The sequence below is a fragment of the Pteropus medius genome, unplaced genomic scaffold (assembly GCF_902729225.1).
Source record: "Pteropus medius unplaced genomic scaffold, Ma_sr-lr_union100, whole genome shotgun sequence".
Lineage (NCBI taxonomy): Eukaryota > Metazoa > Chordata > Mammalia > Chiroptera > Pteropodidae > Pteropus > Pteropus medius.
Window position 1 is genome coordinate 10,495,482 of NW_024340699.1, and position 20,318 is coordinate 10,515,799.

General features: G+C 39.3%; 1 protein-coding gene across 10 annotated transcripts in view; it reads right to left on the reverse strand.

Moving 5' to 3' along the window:
• FBXW11 (F-box and WD repeat domain containing 11) overlaps positions 1–20,318 on the reverse strand; it is a 97,441-nt gene that overhangs the window by 61,773 nt on the left and 15,350 nt on the right. For 7 of the 10 annotated variants that reach the window (XM_039877850.1, XM_039877870.1, XM_039877835.1 and 4 more), the window contains one exon: positions 2,003–2,104. The exons of the other annotated variants lie outside the window; for them this stretch is intronic. In XM_039877850.1, the coding sequence (XP_039733784.1) occupies positions 2,003–2,104 (102 nt within the window). The remainder of the gene's footprint in view (positions 1–2,002; positions 2,105–20,318) is intronic. 10 annotated transcript variants of the gene reach the window in all.

Below are 20,318 nucleotides of genomic sequence, written 5' to 3' on the forward strand. Positions count from 1 at the left end.
AGAAGAAAGGAAGGAAGCCTTCCGGGTTCATCAATATCATCAATCCATGTTTACTTTCCATTCACAAACAGAACAAAACAGTAATGATATACTCATTCCGATCAGCGGAGTATGTATTTCACTTTACTGTGCTGTATACTCTCAATTATACGATAAAGAAAATAAAAACCTAAATAAACAAAATCCTCTATACACCTCAACAGACAACATTTGCTCCATTCACATTTTAGTGAATTCCACTCAATATTTCACTTTATTTCAAGGTCCAATCAAGGCAATTTCCATTTTTCCCCCTGAAAAGATTTTCACTTGGAGACATGAGTCAGGAACTTTTTAACACATCTGAGTTTCCATTTTCAATAAGGTAGGAACCCGTATTTCTGCCCACTCACCCCATCTCGAGAATTCACAATGCTGTTACTAAAATATATTGAATAATGCCTTCCATCGGGCAAGTACTTTTAGCTGAATGCAATAAAAAGAATCTGCACTTCCAGACCTCATTAACAACTACAATTTTCCCCCTACTTAAATTTCTGGGGAAAACTGGCCAGCTCACTAAAAAGCAACTGTAACATTCAAGCAAGTATCTATTATCTAGCACCGAGGAGAGCTCGTGCAATAATGCCCACCACTGCAAGAACATTTTTGTTCAAGTTACATCCCTTGCAGAGAAGCTGCTTTTTCAAAGATAAATATACATTACACAGGAGTCTCACTGAAACACAATCTCTGGACCCTAAGTTATAAACCACCTTTTGATACAGACTCTAAGACAACTGAATCTTATATTCAATTCACCTTCTAGTTAACTGTGTTTGCGATGTTTCAGTACAGTTTTCTAAAGAAAGTAATTTGAATCAATAACCACACCGATGCTACTCAGAATGTTTGCCAAGGAGTAAAAAAATGCACAAGCCCAGTATGAAGGAAATTTTCCTCCTTCTGGGCTCCCCAGCTCCATTTAAAGACTGTAACGTGAATAGAAAGATAACCTTGAGAACAGTAAAGTCACCCATGCCATCAATAATATCGCTCTAACTCATTTCCTGGTTTTTACAGTGTTCCTCTAAAACAGGGCAGTCTCAACAGGATGCCAGGAATTTAATAATGTTTTTTAAAGATATATCAAACTGTCTGGAATATACAGTGATGAAAACGGAATACTGCCACTGAAACCATACTTAATAAAATACATGCTTTTTCTAAACAGAGCTTCCCCAATAAAGCCACAATGTTTTCTGCCTTGGCACTCTTAGACTCTGTCCCAGCAAGTGAGATCAGGCCAGCTGCACTTCTGCTAACAGATTTTTTTTCCCTGAGCAATCCCTCACCACCCCATCGCACTCCCCTCCCAACCCCGCACCCCCCCCCCAAAAGTTTTACTTTTATCTGTGGAATTCTCTGCCGGCCTCGGCCTGGAAAACTGGGTGGACCCAGAGGACAGGTATCTGATCTGGCCTTTGGGAGGTGGCCCAAACTGACAGTTATTGGCAGCGTAAAGCTGTGATCTTTGTAAACTTCAATTTGAGGCTTTATTCCATTAGTGATTCTCTCCCCACTCCTTTCTTGAAGGAGGGAGAGAAAGCGAGCCAAAAAGATGAGTTTCAAAATAGAAAAACCACCAGTTTAATTATAAAACCCTCCCCAAGTCTGGTAACAAAGGACTGTTAAAAGTAGCCAAATGGAAAACATCGGGGTTTTTTGGGCACATGCACAACTGTTAAACATGAGAATCACAACTTCGAGGTGGGAGGGAAAGAATAAAAAGCAGGAGCAGGAAAAGAGGAGCAGAACAGGGCCCAGCCGAAGACCCATTTGCTCAGAAGGGCCCCTCTTGGCACTAACTCCTCCGTGTGGGGCACCCAGGCTGGAGGAAAGCAGAGGGTTACACAGAACATTTAGCAGACTTAACATTGGATTAAACACACTACTGCAAGTTTCAACAAAAGTTCATGGCATACGTAAAAAACACATTTACAACAAGAAAGAAGAGAGGCACCTGGAGACATCTGACACTGGGCATGCTCTGCAGGCAACTCAGTGCGCACATGCTCTCTACCAGGTTGGCGCAGCCTAGCCACAAAGACCTTGGCACAGAACACTGCAGGATGACAAAAAGGAAGGAAGAGAAGAAGCAGTTAGAGACCGCGACAAATCACTCCTTCACACAGGCAACTTGAATGTTAGTGGGCGGGGAGGGGGGTGCATGCACCCTTGGCAGCTGGGAGGTCAGGGGTGCTGGTCATAGACAACTTACTGAATTGAAACCTTGGGAGAGGGCCCACTCTCTGTCCTATTACAAGGTTTCTGCTGCCAATCACTAATTCCTCTGGATACAGGGAACAGAATCGAGAGGGAGAGAGAGAATGATTGAATGAATTAAATTAAAGGGAACTGTGGAAGGCTGAGTGCAAAGCAATCAGTGGTGAGATTGTGACTGCGACTTCAAAATAGTAACACCTTCTGGTCTATGTCATATAATTGTAATTGCCATCAGGACATCACCTACTACGTGCCAGGCACTTTCAATGTGTTCTCTGACTCCCACGACACAGCGTCAGGAACCCGAGGCTCAGAGGTTAAATCATTTGCAAGGGCACACGGCAGAGGGGACGGCGAGAATTTCACACCTTGGTTTGTCTTCTATTAGGACCCCCACTCGTTCAAGATTATGATGCCTCTATCGTAAAAACTTTGATCACCTGAATTTTTATCATGTGGGTACAGTTTTGCACTTCCCTACATATAATCCCAGGACACCTAGAGACATAAGGCAAAAGGAACAAGAAAAATGAGTGATCGATTGAGAGATACAGGCAATAAAAAAGGCCGATTAAAAACACGTTTGATTTTTCTGTGTCATCATTTCTCTGCCTTCCCAAAGAAAAAACTTAGGAAAATCATGATTTTCATTTTGGACTTTGTTTACAAAGTGCATTTGACACAAGCAAGAATTAAAAGCTTACTTAATTTACCTAGTCCCATTTTCTTTGAAAAGCTTCCTGGTTTTCAGGGAATTAAGAAAAAAGGTAAAATAGAAAAATAAACATGCACTATGGCTAGTATTTTTAAAGCATTACATTATTTATGGTATTCTAATAAGTACTTTTTCAGATCTTAGGTCAATTAATTTACTATGGCAAAATCAATAACCATGTAGAAGAAAATGGAATGTGGGTATTTGGGTTTAACCAATACTCCAGAAGTCTTAAACCCGACCTCATCAACTTATTTACCCTGGCCTAATTAAGACGGTCGAACATCCTCATTTTCTTGGAACAGTCCAGGATTACACTTGTCTCAGCCTAAGTTTCACTCTCAGAAGTGTTCTAGTCTGGAAGATAAACTCTATGGTCACTCCAGCTGTAATAAGCAAAGACTGTTGCTATGCCTGAACTCAGGCAGACCTGGGCTCCTACGCAGCACCTGCCACTTACTGGTCACACCTCACCTATAACGTCGCTACAGTACTGAGATTATTTAGAAAGGCAGTTAAAGAATACAAACCAGAGGAAGTGGATGGAATAAAAATCCAAGCTGCTTTCTGGTTTCCGATGCATGCCCTGACTCCAAAGTTCACCACCGTCAGCACGGTAGGCGCGTGTCACGGATACTTCAGGCATACATATTTTGTCGCCCTAACACTTTCGGAGTGCCACAAAGATGCTGAATAAACGTATGGTATAATGAAAATAGCTGCCGTTTATCAAGCTCTTGTTATACGCCAGGCAGCTGACATAGTAAACCCTCACAAACCCTGGTAAGACAGGTTATTATTCCATTTTACAGATGAGGAAACCGAGGATCAGGAGAGCTTGATTTGCTGAAAAAGCAACTTGTCCCACGTGCAAGGGAACAAGGGCTAACAGATGGCAGAACTAGAACTGGAAGGTATCCCTGCCGACTCTAAGCAAACTTGTTTGCTTTCCACTACAACAAACTCTATCCGGAGATGTCTAGCAAATGCTTATTAAAATACTTATATCAGCAGGTAGCAGAAGCAAATGGGCAGAGAAAAGGCCCAGACACATTACATATATATACACAGATTACGCAGGTTATTTGATTTAAATAAACTCCCGACATCCTCAGAGTTCAATTTAAATTTCTTTTTTGGAATGTGAGTTATCCAAATCATAGAATTATTCAGATCTGAGAACAGAGTTTAAGGATTACACTTGCATTCAGCAATGAATACCAAATTAATTGGTATGAGTTCATCTGCAAACCGATTTTTATTTATTCGGTAAAAAGAGGGTCCCTCTGCAACATTTAATATGTATTATATGTACTTGCCTCAAACGTTTCCTAACCATCCAATCATCTAATAAATACTTACAAAAAGAGAGAAAACAATTAACATAAAACATTTTTGAAAACTTAAAGTTCTAAGAAATTAATTTCAAAAATTTAACCATTTATTATGTTTTCAAAAGCTTGATACTGAACTTGTAAATTCAGGAAGATTTTAAAAAGATCCTTGAAGGGTCTAATTTCCAAGAATTTATCTTTGTAATGTCCATGGAAGATACCGTAGAATAGAGAGACTGATGCCGGTATTTATAAAAGGTACAGAACCACTACCTCAAAGCTAAGTAACCAACCACAGAGCTGAAAAATAGTCTTTACTCAACGCAAATGCCACTCTAGAACATACATCATCTTTTAATAAGGAAGTCTATATGCTAGTCTAAACAAGGTTTCTCTTGGGTCTAATGGACCAAGAAGACATTTATTTAATTGGGAAATATAGATAAAAATAAAAGTTTCACATTTATCAGCCTAAGAGCATTAAAATGCACCTAGGACCACAGCAGTAATCGATCCTTAAAGCTTCTAATTTGAAATTTAGGGACCTGGTTGGATACTCATATTGACTACTGCAGAATAACTATTATCCATCATTCTTTAATTGAATAATGTAAAATTTTTTCACACTGGCTATATTCATTCACATAGTAAACTACTGGTTTCTCTCTCTCTCTCTCTCTCTCTCTCTTAAAGCTAACAGTCGTCTATCTTTAAACTTCTGGAACACTATCTCATTGGTAAATACGTCTGAGGAACCTACCCTGACACCTTGGGTATTTACCAACTTTAACAAACACTTACTGACCTACTTATTAAGCTAACAACAATACAAACTAAGCCTCTTTCCTTTTGAGATTTCGGCTTGGCGCTCGAGAGAAAGTCAGGGAGATCACATGAGGATACTTAAGGGAGGCCTTTCTGGGGTAGAAAAGCCCCAAGAAATATGTTATAATGTCACATTTAGCTGCTTGTAATGACCAGTATTCTGATTTACGACTTTTCACAGAGAACAGGAAATGATTCACACGGGGTCCTAATATTAGCAAACATCCAATTAGACTGATTATATTTGTAGGTTCTGTTGCCAAAGAAAATAACATTAGTCAATGAAGCTAGTAGTATTTATTCATTTTGTCATATCCACTGTATCATCAAAAAACAAAATCAGGGCCACCATGCTGAGAAACACTGTAAGTATAGACAAGAAGAATAGCTTTTGATGTTTTTCAAAAGCAAAAAGTTATTAAGAGAGTAGGAGAGAAATGTCCTAGGGTTTTTTCACATTGCCAAAGGTACCACAAATCAAAAGGGAAAAAAAGTGGTTGCAGGCACCCTGGCTTCTGACTGGCTGGCCTGAAGAACAACTCGCAAAAGCTAGCTTTGGTGTTTCTAGATGGGTTTTGAAAATCCTGCCCTGTTTCCTTCCCAAAGAGAAGTAGCTTTTAAAAGCTACTCAAAGAAGTATTTTATGTTAATTGTCTAACATCACTGATTTAGAAATATGCCTTATTATAAGTATCTATTAATCCCATAAATTTTTCTCTTTAAACCACAGAATCACGAGCAGCCTCTTCTGACTCCTATGGTCACGCCTGAAACAACCAAACTGAGCGGCTTAAATACTATTCCATTCAACAACAACGAAAAACGTATCTGAACTTGTATCTATCTGCAGACAGAAGAGTTAAGACATTCTCTCCCTTCTCTCTTCTCTGGGAGCTCATAGGAGGGAATCTTGAGAATGTGCAGTGTAAATACACACACACACACACACACACACACACACACACAGACATGCGCGCAAACAGACTTAACCCACCCAGAGGAGGAGGATGCCTGAACTAAGCCATAAAGGATGAGTAGGAGGTAGCCAGGGGAAAAAGAGAAAGACATTCCAGGCAGATTAAATAGCATAAGCAAAGCCAAAGAGCTAAGAAATGGCACGGCCTATTCAAGGACGTGCCATGAATTTACATTACTGAAGTATTTCCACGTGAGATGAGGAAAGCTGAGAGACAGGGAGGAGCCAAGTCCCAGGCCTCCCCTACACCATTCTTTTGAACCTGGGACTCCATTCTGCAGGACCACAGCTTGTACACTGTGCCGGAGCTCACCAGTAAACTGCCAGTCCTTCCCAGATGTGCAGTCCAAGATTCTGTCAATGTGCGCAAGATTACCTGTCTTCAATTCAGCATACCTACAGTTTCGACAATATCAGCCAAGGTGTAGAAGTGGGTCACGCAACACTGGCAAAGGTGGGGGTGAGGTCCTTTGACTAAGAGGTAATGGATAAAGCTTACTCCCAAGCCAATTCAAGCTTGCACCAAAAAAAGACCTTATGTTTTCTAGAACATGCGGGAATATGTCATATGCAAGGATACAGAGAAAAGAAGCTTGCTCAATAATAACCCAATGACAAAGAGAGGAAGTAAGTAGTACAAAAATCATGTATGTTTTTGTAGATATTGTGAAATAGTGTCTTGAATCTTTTAATTCCATGGAGTGGAACAGTAAAAAATTTTAATATTCAAACAACTTCTAGAGGCGATGAGACAACTATTAAACTGTTGTAAGCACAGGAATGGCCCCGGCAGCTGGAGTGAAGCATGCTGAAGACAAGTGAGAAAGCTGAGTCTGTGAGAGCCTGCAAAAAAGTGTCCCGTTTTCGTTTTACAACCAACGCAAATTTCTTTCAGATGTGCTACGCAGAGTGCCAGCACTTACCTTTGGAAGTACATGTCAAAAGTCAATTTTCATACTCAGTCTAAGTTCTTTTTTCCACCATGGCCTACTGCCAGGACATAAACAAAGAGCGTCATGATGATAAAATGGGGCTACCAAATGCAGAAGTGAAATAAAAGGTCAGTTTTAGGGTAACCGTCTCCCTGGGAATCTATTCGGAGTGGAGATTTGGTCCTGAGAACTATGCAGTAGAGGGGCGCAAGAAGATTCTCCAGCTCTGCAACCGAGGTGTGAAAGCCACGGCATCCCCAGCTTCCTGCGGTCCTCACCCCAGGCAAATAAAGCATTAGAGTCAATCCAAGTCAGGGACTGTCCTATCATGTCTGAATTCTCAGTCGCTTTTCCAGAAGCAGCCTTTGTAATGAAAACAGGGCCACAAAGCTTTTAAAAGATTCAGAACCTAGGCTTCTGCTGTTAAAACATTTGATGGCAACCTATAAATCACCAACTCTCACCACAATAACTTTGTTTTTAAAACCAAAAATCCTAATACAGTAATCGGGCTGTAAAATAAAAGTTAATTCACAATTTAAAGGCATTTTCCAAAGTCTTTTAGTCCAAAGTCCACTCCCTTAATGTGTAACCGACTTTCTTTTCCTCATAATGCTAGTTTATTATAACAGAATTTGGCAGTAACTGTGTGACATATAACCAAGTAAATATATCTTAATTCTTAGCAACTTTATTGTAAAACTACATATTTATAGATAAAACACGTAGGGTATTTTCAGCCTCGAATATATGATAAGAGAAGAAAGGGCATGGAGAGAAGGGGGCGGTGAGGGGAGGAGGTAAAAATGAGGAAAACTGAAGTTTGCAATCTGCCAAGTTTTAGAGAGACAAATACAGCCAAAGCCACAGCCCGAACTTGCCTTAAATCCTACTCTCTCTCTCCCTCTATATATAAAAGTTTAATGTCCAGACAACAAGCCCATTTTGAATGATTATAAGATACCAGAACTCATAAGCTAACAAAACGAAAATAGATCTTTGCTGTTATCTTTGGTAGAGGATGAAGAGTTGTTTTTCTTTTTAAATTTTTATTTAGCCATATTTTCTGATTTTTCTCCAATGAACATCTAGTAATATGTTAATGGTAATATGTTAATGCAACCTTGTGTAATTTCAAGTGATGCTTTATTTTAATTATATAACTAATTATAAGTTGTTATAAGTCGTAAACAGTAACTTGACACTTAAATAAAAACAAATTCTTGTCTCAAGAATTCATTTTGAGTCCATCTTAAACACCTGTAGTTTAAAATGTATTAAAATGCTGGATGCTAGAAAAATATTTTACCTCGTAACTCTCAGAAACAGCATTGAAGATCAAAATAACAACAGCTTATTTCTGACTAATTCCAAAGGGGGAAAAAAAAACTCCTTGTCCACTTCACAACTACCACCCATGATTCAAAAATGATTCAAAAATGTCACCAGAAGCCCGGAGAGGGGAAGGGTTGAGATGTATGAGGGAAGCGGAATCTCTATTCTCAGCAGTATGACAGAGAACAGGATGTAACAAAATAATCTATTTCCGGCATAGCCACATGGGTCCTCACTTGTACTGGGACCAATCTGAGGTTCAGCTGCCAAGAAGGAACAGATTCCCCCAGCAAGCTGCAGGTCAGATCAGCTTGAATCCACTTCTTATGGGGTTTATCCAAGATCCACAAATCCTGAGACTGGAAAGAATTAAACAACAGTTAAATGAAGTACATCTGAGCCTCTGTCAGTTAACATGTGTGGTCCAATTAGGAACGCTGCTCAGGACTGGGGGAGACCACTAAACTACAAGTTTAAGCTCATTGTCAATGAAAATGATAAACGTAAATGAAAACTTACAAAAAAGGATACGATACATTGAGAGGGGCTGCAAACTGATATTTTCAGAGTGCTTGCTAGGTGCCAGACACTGTATAGTTATCTCACGTCACCTCTGGCCAGACAGGTACCGTAATTTTACAGAGGAAGAAACTAAGGACCAGAGACAGAGGACCAGAGACATCGAATAACTTGCCAGAGGTCAAAAGTGGCAGATGTGCAATTCTATCTGACTCCACATCCCAACATTGTTCCCTGAAGTATGCTGCCTGTCATTTCCTTTGCTTGACATTAAACTCCCTAAAGCAGCAATTTCCTCTGATTTATTTTCGAATTTTATCTACTTGTCACTCATCTATACTGCCGATTGAAGTGTAATTGGTACAACCTGTGTGCAACCTCAATACATACTCGAGACTTGAAAAACATGCACTTCATTTGACTCAGCAATTTCATGTGTAGGAAATTATACTAAGGAAAAAAATAAAGTCCAAAAATATAGCTAAGATGTTCACCATACACAATCACTGTCATAACAGCAAAGGAAAAAATGCCTACTAATAGGGACTGGTTAAATAATTTACAGATTATCCGGAAGACAGAATATTAAGTTCAGAAGTATACGTGTTGACCCGGAGGAAGTTTACAATATATGAAAACAAAGTTACAATACACTGAAAAGTTCAAGACGCCTTAAGTAAATAAAGGCTACAAATCAGGACTTACATTAGAATCTCATTTTTATTTAATAAAATATAAAATATAATAAACAAAATAGCCAGAATTTAAATACAGGTGAATTTTACTTGATTCTTTTCTTTTGTCTACCATTTTTTTTTTTCAGGTGCAGCCGGTATACAACTGGTGATACAGTACTAAAGTTTCTCACCCCTCTCTCCTCCAGGCCACCTCAGATCAGAGTAACTGGCATTCCCACACTGTCGCCTGGGGAGCTGGTCACTTGACTCTAGGCCATTCTCCTTCAATGAAGGTGAAAAGCAGGTGGGGTTAAGCTAGTTTCACGGTCTGTTGTTCAGAGTCTGGTAGCACGCTGAAGTGACAAAGACACTACTCTAAATTCATGTCAGTGCTTGTGGCTTCCAGACCACTAAGGTACTTAGCCAGACAACTCTTAAGGAATGGTATTGTGTCTCATGAGGCTACGACTTCTAAATATCTGACAATCCATACTCCATACTGCATGACACCTGAGGGGACTTCCAGGTCAGAGAACTAAAAACTCGCCTTGTTTTTTAGACGTCATCTGAGGCCTGAGAGGCATCTGCTCTCATTATACCACACCAGGGCACCTGGGCCCACTCTGAGTTAGTCCGACTTCCCTTCCTTACCATTCGGCACAGGTGCTAGCTGCAGCCCTTCCGAACCTTGACCAATTCTCACCAGTCAAGAAACCTTAATCGGAGAATGTATGGAAATGCCTGCACAACAAGATCTAATTGCTCTGTAAGACACTAAGCCAAAATCCTTACTTTCATGTAAGAGTGTAAAGTTTACCCTGTTTTAAAAAGAGGATTACAACACAGTAAGAGCTTTCTTTTCTCCTGATGATAATGAGCATTCTCATTTTTTCTACGAAGAGATCACTTTCAGGAAGATAACCTGTGGGATATTTTTACATCCACTGTCAATGGGTTTGACTCAGAGTCAGACCACATCATAATCCTATTTCAATGTTATCATTTTAAACTGCTTATGCATTCAAAAACGTTTACTGAACATGCCGATATACTAAATACTTCAACGGACAAAATAAGAATTCTTAAAACAAAATATTCTGGTTATTAAAAAGTATTTCTGGAAATTAAGTTATATTATTTACCAGTTCACTAAAGGAAGAAAGATGGCTAAATTCCTAAACAAGTATAAAATTTTTTAAAGAATGTAGTTGCACTGTGGGTTTTTTTTGTGTGTGTGTTAAAACTTAAACCCAACTAATGGTATTTTAAAAGTCACTTCCGAAGACTTTTAAAGCTTCCATCTCATATGCCTCCTGTCTCATTACGAACTCTGAATAAACAACCATAAAATGAAACTTTGTCCTGCTAAAAAAAGAAAAACTTCTGGATTCAAACCTTATACTGTTTAAACAAGCCCTCAACTGTTTTCAAAACACTGCTCGTTTCTCAAACATACATTCATCTTCAGAGCCCTAATCAAACCTATCTCAGAGAAATATTCTAAATTGGTAGAGCTTTAATCTTTAAAAATTTACACATACGCGCACATACAAACAAAAACACACACGGGGTGGGGGAGAGTAGGAAATGGTGGTAATCAAAATTTTGCTTTTTTAACTAGGAACAGCATGAAAAGAATTGTCAAAACTAACAGATAAGGGGCACGTTTTATCATCCCTTAATGAAATATGTAATAAACTTTATGCCTGCTCTACCTTTTCCTACAGTCCATTGTTCTCGTATCCTAAGCCGACCTTGTTTTCGAGAATGAAGTTGTGCACCTCGCAATCCACTGGGCCCTAAGCACAAACCAAAGTGTCTCCTGCGGCCAGGGGCCTCAGACGGGCGCCTGCTGCTTGCTGGCAGCGAGCCCTCCTTCGACTCCCCTCGCATTGTCTGTCTCCTGCAGGCAACTGAGTAAGTAGCGTTTTCTCCCTGCTTGAAGCCACAGATCGCACTGGATTCTGGAGCTGAAAGGAATCTTCCAGAGCATTCTGTCTATCTTCTTAAAATGTTTCTCTAGCCCAGGTCCTCTAAATCTCTCACACGGCGCTTGTGGTATGTACCTCCTTGAAAGCACCTAGCCTCAACAGCACATAATTGCTGCTCAACACCTGCTACAACAACCAACCTATAAGGCAGGTACAGACCGCGGCACTGTGCAACTTCTCACTCAAAGGAAGCGGTGATGAAGTCATGATGTAAAGGCCCAATATCAACTTAAGAGATACTGGACTTCTTTGTCAAAAACCCTGTTCAACCGCATTGTTTTAATAACTATCTAGAACTCACTTATAAGCAATCCGTCAAGATGTATTACAAAGCACAGAACACAGATGTCACCATGATAATTTTTCATTAACACTGAGTGAATACAGAATTGAGAGGAAGATCAGAAGACAAATTTTGTGGGGACATTTCCTGCTGCATTTAAGAGAAAAACCAACCCTTGATCCATATTTCTTTTCATTGATGACTTAAAAGCATATAAAGAACAAGAGAAACAGCTACCAAAATTGAGATGTGAGTGAGAGGTTGAAAGGTGACATTACTCTTACTTTGAAAATAATTCAATGCAAAGAAAACAAAAACTGGTCTATAAACCACAGGAAAATACTTAAAATAAATTCTCTTGTAAAACTTGTACTTTATCTCCAAATAACCTGGATGTTTTCTTTCCAAAATAATTTATAAAAATAAAGCATTTTAAAAGCAATTAGTATGGTAAGGCAATTTACCAATTTACAACATAGTGTTTTCAGGTCCTTATAGTGCCTATACGTAGCAAGAACTCAACTAATATTTGTTAAATTATCAAATAATTAACCTACAAAGTCCAGAAAGTCTACACGTTTAGCAAACACTTGATCCAGAGGCTAAAGAAGACTGTAACGTTATAAGAGGCTGATGGTGGACACTTGGTTTTGGGCGACATGGCCTAATCAATGATTGATTCAGGGAACCAATTTTCTAAGATGAACCCCGGGACTTTGATATGGAGCCTCAAGAAATGTCTTTCCCCACTGAGCCTGATCATGAGAGGGTGAAAGCTGGAGCTGTTGCTGCCAGCGTGTTACTGCAGGGAGAGAGTCTGGACCTGTACTAGGAGGTCTGAGGAAGAAATCTGAATCCACATCTATCTCTGGATTCTTCGAACTCTAAATTCCCTTTTGTGGCTTAACCCAGTTTTGAGAGTTGAGTTTTCTGCCACTTTCAGCTGGAAAAATCTTAAGAACCCTTAAATATTTAGTTCATATATAATAAATGAAACTCAAAAGGTCATACAGATACAGGATTCTGCAGATGAAATATAAATGATTTCATTTACCTTTACTTTCCTATTAAGTCATTTTATTCCACTGAAACAAAGGTATCCAAAACAAAATGTCCCGAAAATATCCCATTCATGTTGTACCATTGACAGTACAGAAAGAAAAAAGTGTGTAACAGGATAAACCCATCAAAACTCTAAGAAGACTGCAGAAAGAAAGCACCACAGAAAAAAATGAGAGTTCTGATTTTCCAAAGAGAGAGCTCGAAAACCAATACTAAGAAACTTGACTCACATCTTTACAGGCACTTCATTCCAAATAAGCAATGAGACTGGTATGACGAAGTACGAACCCCAAACAAATAAAGAAATATCATCAGAGACAGGAATACAGTTATCATCTAAGATTACGAAAGTCTGCAAACTGCTGCGGACAGAATCTGTGTCCCTCCCGGGACTCAGCTTACTCTATGCTCTTTCGCACAACTTCATCCCTGCCCGCATCTTATTTTCCTACATTTATTTTTCTTGTCACTTCATTTTCCCATTTGTTTTTATCTCCCTACATCGTATGTTTCACTATAATCACTCAAATTCCTTTTTTATTTTTTTTTGGAATAAAGTAAGGTTTAAATATATACTAATAATAGCAAAAATCATTACATTGCTGAACTAAGAAAAAGGAAAAAATTAAAAGGAAAAAAACTATAGGAAAAATACTCTAATACTAATTGTCAAGGCCATAAAAATGTGTCATCATCATCCTGGGCAAAAATGACAGGTGCATGTGGGCACTCCTGCAGCCAGGGTACTGTTCCGAGATCTACCGTCAGTAAATCATGCAGTTTTTAACTCAGAATAGTGCACATGCCTAGAAGCCCTGTTTCTTCAAAGGTCACTTACTTGGAAAGGACAGGGAATACCACAAAAATACAAACGCACTGGAAACAGCACGGATTGTGTTTGTTTTATTCTATTTTTTAATTGAGACACAAATACACTGAATCTGAATCCACCAAATTACAAGAAATAGACAAACAATATGTAGACCTATTGAGAACATAGCCAGCAAAATCCAGAATGTGAGACGTTATACAGAACAAATGACCAATCTGGTTTCTTCGATAAACACATGGCAAGAAAATACGATGGGAGAAGTAATTTTTACAGATTAAAAAGAGATTTAAGAGGCTGTTAACTCTATGCAATGTGTGAAACAAGTCTGGCTGCTGAAGTGAAAAAACCAACTATAAAAACATTTATGAGAAAAACAGCAGACAAATTCTAACAGAAGGTAATACAATATACCTAACTAGTACTTCTCAAAACTGTCAAGGTCATCAAAAACCAGTGTCAGACACGGAAATATCCAAGAAGAGCCTAAGGACACATGACAACCAAGGTAGTATCCTGGACTTAGGGTAAAAACTAAGGATGCTGAGTAAATTATAGACTTTAGTTAAAAATAATGCATCAATACTGGTTCGTTAATTTTGACTAGTGTACCACACTAAAGTAAGACATTAATGGTGGAGGAGACTGTGCATGGAGCCAAGGACTATATGAGAATTCTATACTACCTGTTCAAGTTTTTGGAAATCTAAAGCTATTCTAAAAAAAATAGTCTCTTAATTTAAAAATTATTTATGAGACAAGTATAAGAACTGACTATTTGATATTAAGAAATTGTTGTCAATTTATAGGTGCAATAATGGAATTGTGTGCATACTGGCCCGTGTTTAACAATCTTTTGCTTTCTAGTCCTTATTTTTTATGGATACACACGGAACCATTCCTGAATGGATGAATAGATAAAGTTAAGGGGGTTGATTAGAGCAATGTTTTCCCAGGTTTGGTATTCAAGATGATCTTTGGTGTTCATAAAGGTGTTTTAATGTTTAATAGCTATATGTTTAATTTAAATACATATTATAAAAATATATAACTAGCACATCTAATGTTTCATAAATATTAATTGCTTATGTGGGTTTACCTTATGAAAAACTTTACTGAGGATAAAAAAAAAACCCAGGGAGAGGCAGATTAAGATCCCAGGTCCAATGCAATGTGCCCTTAAGCAGGTCAGCTACTTGAAGGGCTAAAGAGGACCAACATCTGGTACACACAAAGCAGGCACCCAATAAACACTGGGTTCTATGTTACTGATAAAAGCCACCCCATAACTCCAACAAAGATGCCATAAGCCAACAGAAAGGAGCGAAACTGTGGGAAATAAGTTAAGCCCAGAATGGGGCGGGGGTTGGGGGGGGTTGGGGGAGGAGCATGAAGGCTTTGAGTAAAAACAGGCAGTGTGGACAGGCGCATTCAAGGCTTCCCCGCTTAGCCTCTCACTCTCCACAAATACTGAGAATGTGCTGCTGCCCACGCAGAGCCTGGCCACCAGCTGCTCCCGAGCCTCTCTGGAGAGCCCCAAGCTGCCACCTAACACTCCTCAAACTAAGATGATAGCCAGAGATGCGGCCTCCAAAATAATCAGGAGAGATTTCCTTTTCTTCTCTCAGGCTAGGAAGGAAAGAGCACAGGACTTAGTAGAGATAGGCAGAGAGAGAGAGAGAGAGAGGGCAGACAAAATCACTGCGGGACTTTGAGCAAAAAAATCATTCCATCTCCAGTCTCCCGTTTCCTCACAAGCTATAACGTGGAAAATAAGCCTACTTTTCAAGGTTATAGAAGAGGTCAAAGGAATAGATGTAAACCTGGCATTTAGCAAGTGCTAGTTCCCTCCCTCCCCACTCTGGCAGCATGATAGGACTCTTAAAAGGAGTTGGAACGAAATGCACAGAAATTGTAAAGAGCCCTCAGACTGCATTGGTTTTGAATCAAAATAAAGGAGGAGTAATTCTGGGGTCAGAAAGTTTGAGAAATATTATTAAAAGAATGGTTATCAAGTGAATTTCCAAGAGGAGATTATACGCAGCACCGCCTAAATTTACTTAACCTAAGGAAGCATCATTCGCAGGAATAGGGATCCTAATAATCAAATGCAGAGAGAAAAAGAGAGAAAAAAACGGAAGGAGGGAGGGGGTGAGGGAACAAGAGAAGGAGGGAAGGAGGAACAGAGAAACCAAAACAAAAGAAAGATTACTTCAGAAAGACAGCTGAAGCATTAGTGAGATAAGACTATCTGGATGGATTAGAGTCAATGACAGGTTTTAAAATCTGGTTTAGAGGCAGAGAGGGAGAAAAGGTTGCTTTTTGATCTCCTGAAAGGAGTTTCTGAGGCCAAAGTTTAGGACCAAGTCATTTACAATTAAGAGATGATGCTGAGAAAGAGCAAACATCAAGAGTTTAAGGAGCAAATGTACTCGTTTTAGAAATACAGACTTTAGACACAAGACGATAATTCTCACTTGCCCTTTCAAATGTATTCCTTCATTCAACTGAACAACTGCATGGCATGCAAAGTGCTAGATGCTGGGAATATGCTATGAACTGACTATGACGGGACAGACATGACCTCTGTCCCATGGGGACTACCTTCTAATAAAAGAACCGACTGTTCAGTGAGGGATTATGTAATACATTCATCAATTATAATTATGGTAATAGCTGTGAAGAGAGCCCACTGAGTGCTGGAAGAATGACCAAAAAAATTTAACCTGTAGGGGTGCCCGGGGGACCCAGGCACAGGAATTCCTGCTTGAGCTCAGCTCTGCAGGGTAAAGCGGAGGTTAAGCAGGCAAAGAGGAAAGGGTGAAGCCACCCAGCTGACAAATAACAGATGATAATGCTTGTTAAGTAAAGACAGAATCTGGTGCTCTGGAGGAAATCGCTGTGACCGACCCTCAGAAAGCTAGGGTGAAAAAGAGCAAACCCCGCCAAGACTCAGGAGCGAAACAGAGGTGTCAAGGTGGGGGTTACTGACCGGTGCCCCCGAAATCATCGAAGGAATACCAAAATGAAAGGCCATGGCCGTTGGCGCTGGACACCTGACAAGGGGCCCCTCCTGGACCGGAAATGGGGTTCACTGTATGGAGGCAGAGAAAAACCGACCTGAAAAGTGGAAGCTCGCCTCCTAGCTCAAAGCAACAAAGGCCAGGAGGAATGAGCGGCAGTGAGGCCAAGCGTGGCTGACCCTGAAGTGCCTGACTGAGAGCCACCTGGAGCCAAGGGACAGCCAGAGCACGGAGGGGCCTGGCTGAAGCCTGCCTCGGACAGTGTGCTGAGGAAAGCAGGTACTTCCGCCACCAACCTCTAACGAAAACGGCCATTTCGACGGTGCAAGGGCGGCCCTGCCGCAGACGTTCCTCTCCCTGGGGACTGCCTTCCACCCCGCTCCCCAAACGCGCACCTGGATCCAGAACCAGCAGAGGAGAACCACGGCCAAGCTAAAGTTCCCTTTTCTCACAAAAGACATACAAATAACCACGAACATGAGAGAAATATGCGCAATATCACTACTAATTAAATAATTTTTAAAATTTCGTTAACTGAAATGGTATTTTTAAAAAATTATGAATACCCTAAACATGAGAAAACAGCACTTTTCATAAAGAGTGTATGGTCTATCACGTCGCATTCACCGAGGTAAAAGAAAGTGGGCAAAATCTTTGGGTATATAAAATACACACCCTCTTAAAAATGTGTGCAGCCTTTAGACCAACAATTCTACCTCTTAGAACTTATCCCAGGGTAATACTCACAGATGCATTAAAAGATTAAACTGCAAGAGCCACTCAGCTTAAGATGCTATATGTTAGAGGGAACTTAAATGTCTTATAAAGAAGTCGTTTCACTAGTTAGCTATTTGCACATTCATATATATTATAAATTATATAATGGTTCAGAAATATGCCACAAATATTGTTTTAAAAGCAGTTTGTAAAACAATTTTAGGTATGAAAATATGATAAATAAAACAAATATATATGGACCATACACGAAAGAAAAATTATGTATATAAAAGGAAGTAAACCCAATATTAATAGTAGTAATCAGAGGAACTGTTTATTTTACTATTTTACATTATTTTTATTTTCGATTTTTCTATAATAAACATGTATTACTGCTGTAAAAAGAAAATATAAATTTCTTATTCAACAATTTTTCAATAGTTTTTTTAATGTATGTGTAAATAAAAGTACTGGGATAATTAAATAACCATACGGATAAAAAATAAATTTTGATCCCTATCTCAACCATATAAAACAATTATTTTGAGATGGTAAAACTATATAGCTGGAAGAAAACAGTATTTTTAGGACTGAGGGCAAGCAAAAATGTCTTTAACAGGACACACACACACACGCACTAAAACCCAGTAACTATGAAAGTATTAATGAGATTTCATTAGTATTAACACCTTATGTCTTACAAAAGAGAGTATATCAAGACATTAAAAAAGCAAGCAACAGAACAGATGAACAAGTCTGAAATATATGTACCTGACGTTTCCAAACTACTATAAAGAACTTCCATAAATCGATAAGAAAAAGACAACTCAATTTTTTTAAAGGGTCAAAAGATCTGAACAGGCACTTCTCTAAAAAGGATATCTAAATGGCCAACAGGCACATGAAAACATGTTCTCAACATCAGCGTTCATTAGGAAAACCATAATGAGATACTACTTCATACCCATCAGAGTGGCTAAAATGGACTGACAACTCCAAGTGCCCGTGAGGAGCAAATGGAATGCTCACGCACTGCAGGAGGAACTGTAGGAATGCACAGCCGCTTTGAGAAAAGATCTGGTATTAAAAAAAAAAAAAAAAAACTAAGCATACATCTACACTCGATTTCATTTCTAGGTATCCCCAAGAGAAAAGAAATCTCCAAACAAAAATGTGAACACAAACGTTCATGGTAAGCTGTATTCATAACAGTCGAACACTGAAAACAACCCAAATATTCATTAGCAGGAGAATAGATAAACAAAACTTTTATTTTTGTATAATATAATACTGCTAAGCAAATAAAAAGGAACGAGCAACTAACTAATACAACAAGAATGAATCTCAAAAACATATGCTGAGCAAAATAAGCCAAACATAGTAAGAGTATGTGCAGTATATTCATGCCGTACAATTCCATCTTTATGAGATTCTAGAACATTCACAACAAATCTGGTTATAGAAAGTAGGTTACTTGAGGCAAAGGGTGGGGGTGGAGGACTGCGAAGGGGGCGGTAGAAATGTTTCATATCTTGCTTGTGCTAGTGGTCATGAGTACATATAGTCCTCAAAATTCAAATAGTACACTTAAATGAAAGTTGATTAAATAAAAAACAAAGCCACAATGTAGCTAATGCTACACACACCCACCAGAATGGCTAAGATGGAAAGGACTGGCAAAGCCAAGGGATGACTGGGACTCTCCACAGAGAGGTGGGAGGCCCAGGAAGGCAGCTCAGCATTATCTACTGAGACCGAACATATGCCTGTCCTGTGACCGGGTCGTTCCTCTCTGGAGTTTTTATAAACGATAGAACCAAGTGCTTACGTCCAGCTTAGAAGTGTTATTCATAATAGCAACCAAAAACTGGAAACAACCCAACCAATTCATCAACAGTAAAACAAACAAAACCGTGGACCATATGTACAAAGGAATGATGCTCAGAGAAAAAAAACCACTGTTACAACAAAATAGATGAATTTCACAGATATTCTAATGAGCGGGCAGGGAGGGAACACAGGAGTATATGCTGTATGATTCCATTTACATAAGACACAAAAACAGCCATAACTAGTCTATAGGGAAAGAGGCCAGAATAGACCTTTGGGAGGGTTTACTGACCCGGTGAGGCACAGACAAGAGGAAGTCCTCAAGGGCTCTGGAAATGTTCTTTATCTTGATTTGGGTAGTTCGTTACAGTGTGGTATACGCATATATAAAACTGACACCTATACTAAGACTGTCTATACTGGTTAATAAGTATTTTGGAAATCTTCTCCGTCTGATGGGGCCTGACTTTATCCAGTCCCATTGTTGGTGTCATTACTCTAAATATTTAGTAGTGCCACCAGCTCAGACAGCCTGAGAGACAGGAAGGACATGTAAATGACTAGACCAGACTGGGAGTGAGAGTGACTCAACTCTGACAGAAGCCACACCTGGATACTGTGTAATAAGCTTCCAGTTGCAATTCACTTATTGCAGACTTGTTCTTCTGTTCTGTTGCTTGCCTTTTCAATGTCTTGATACTCTCCTTTGATAGACAGAAGGTCTTAATACTAATGAAATCTAATTACCGTGTTAACTTACATAGAGTAGAGATCACAAATCCTAAGTGTACGGGACAGTCCCTTGTCAACTCACTATCCTTTTAACTTCATGCAGAGATTGTAGAGAAAATTAAATACAAGCAGCCAGCTCTTTGAAAATAAGTATATAGTATATAATATTTTTGCTTGAAAATTTAGCTCCGCAACTATAGTCACGCACCACTTAATGACAGGGATACGTTCTAAGAAATGCGTCCCTGGGTGATGTCGTCGCTGTGTGAACAT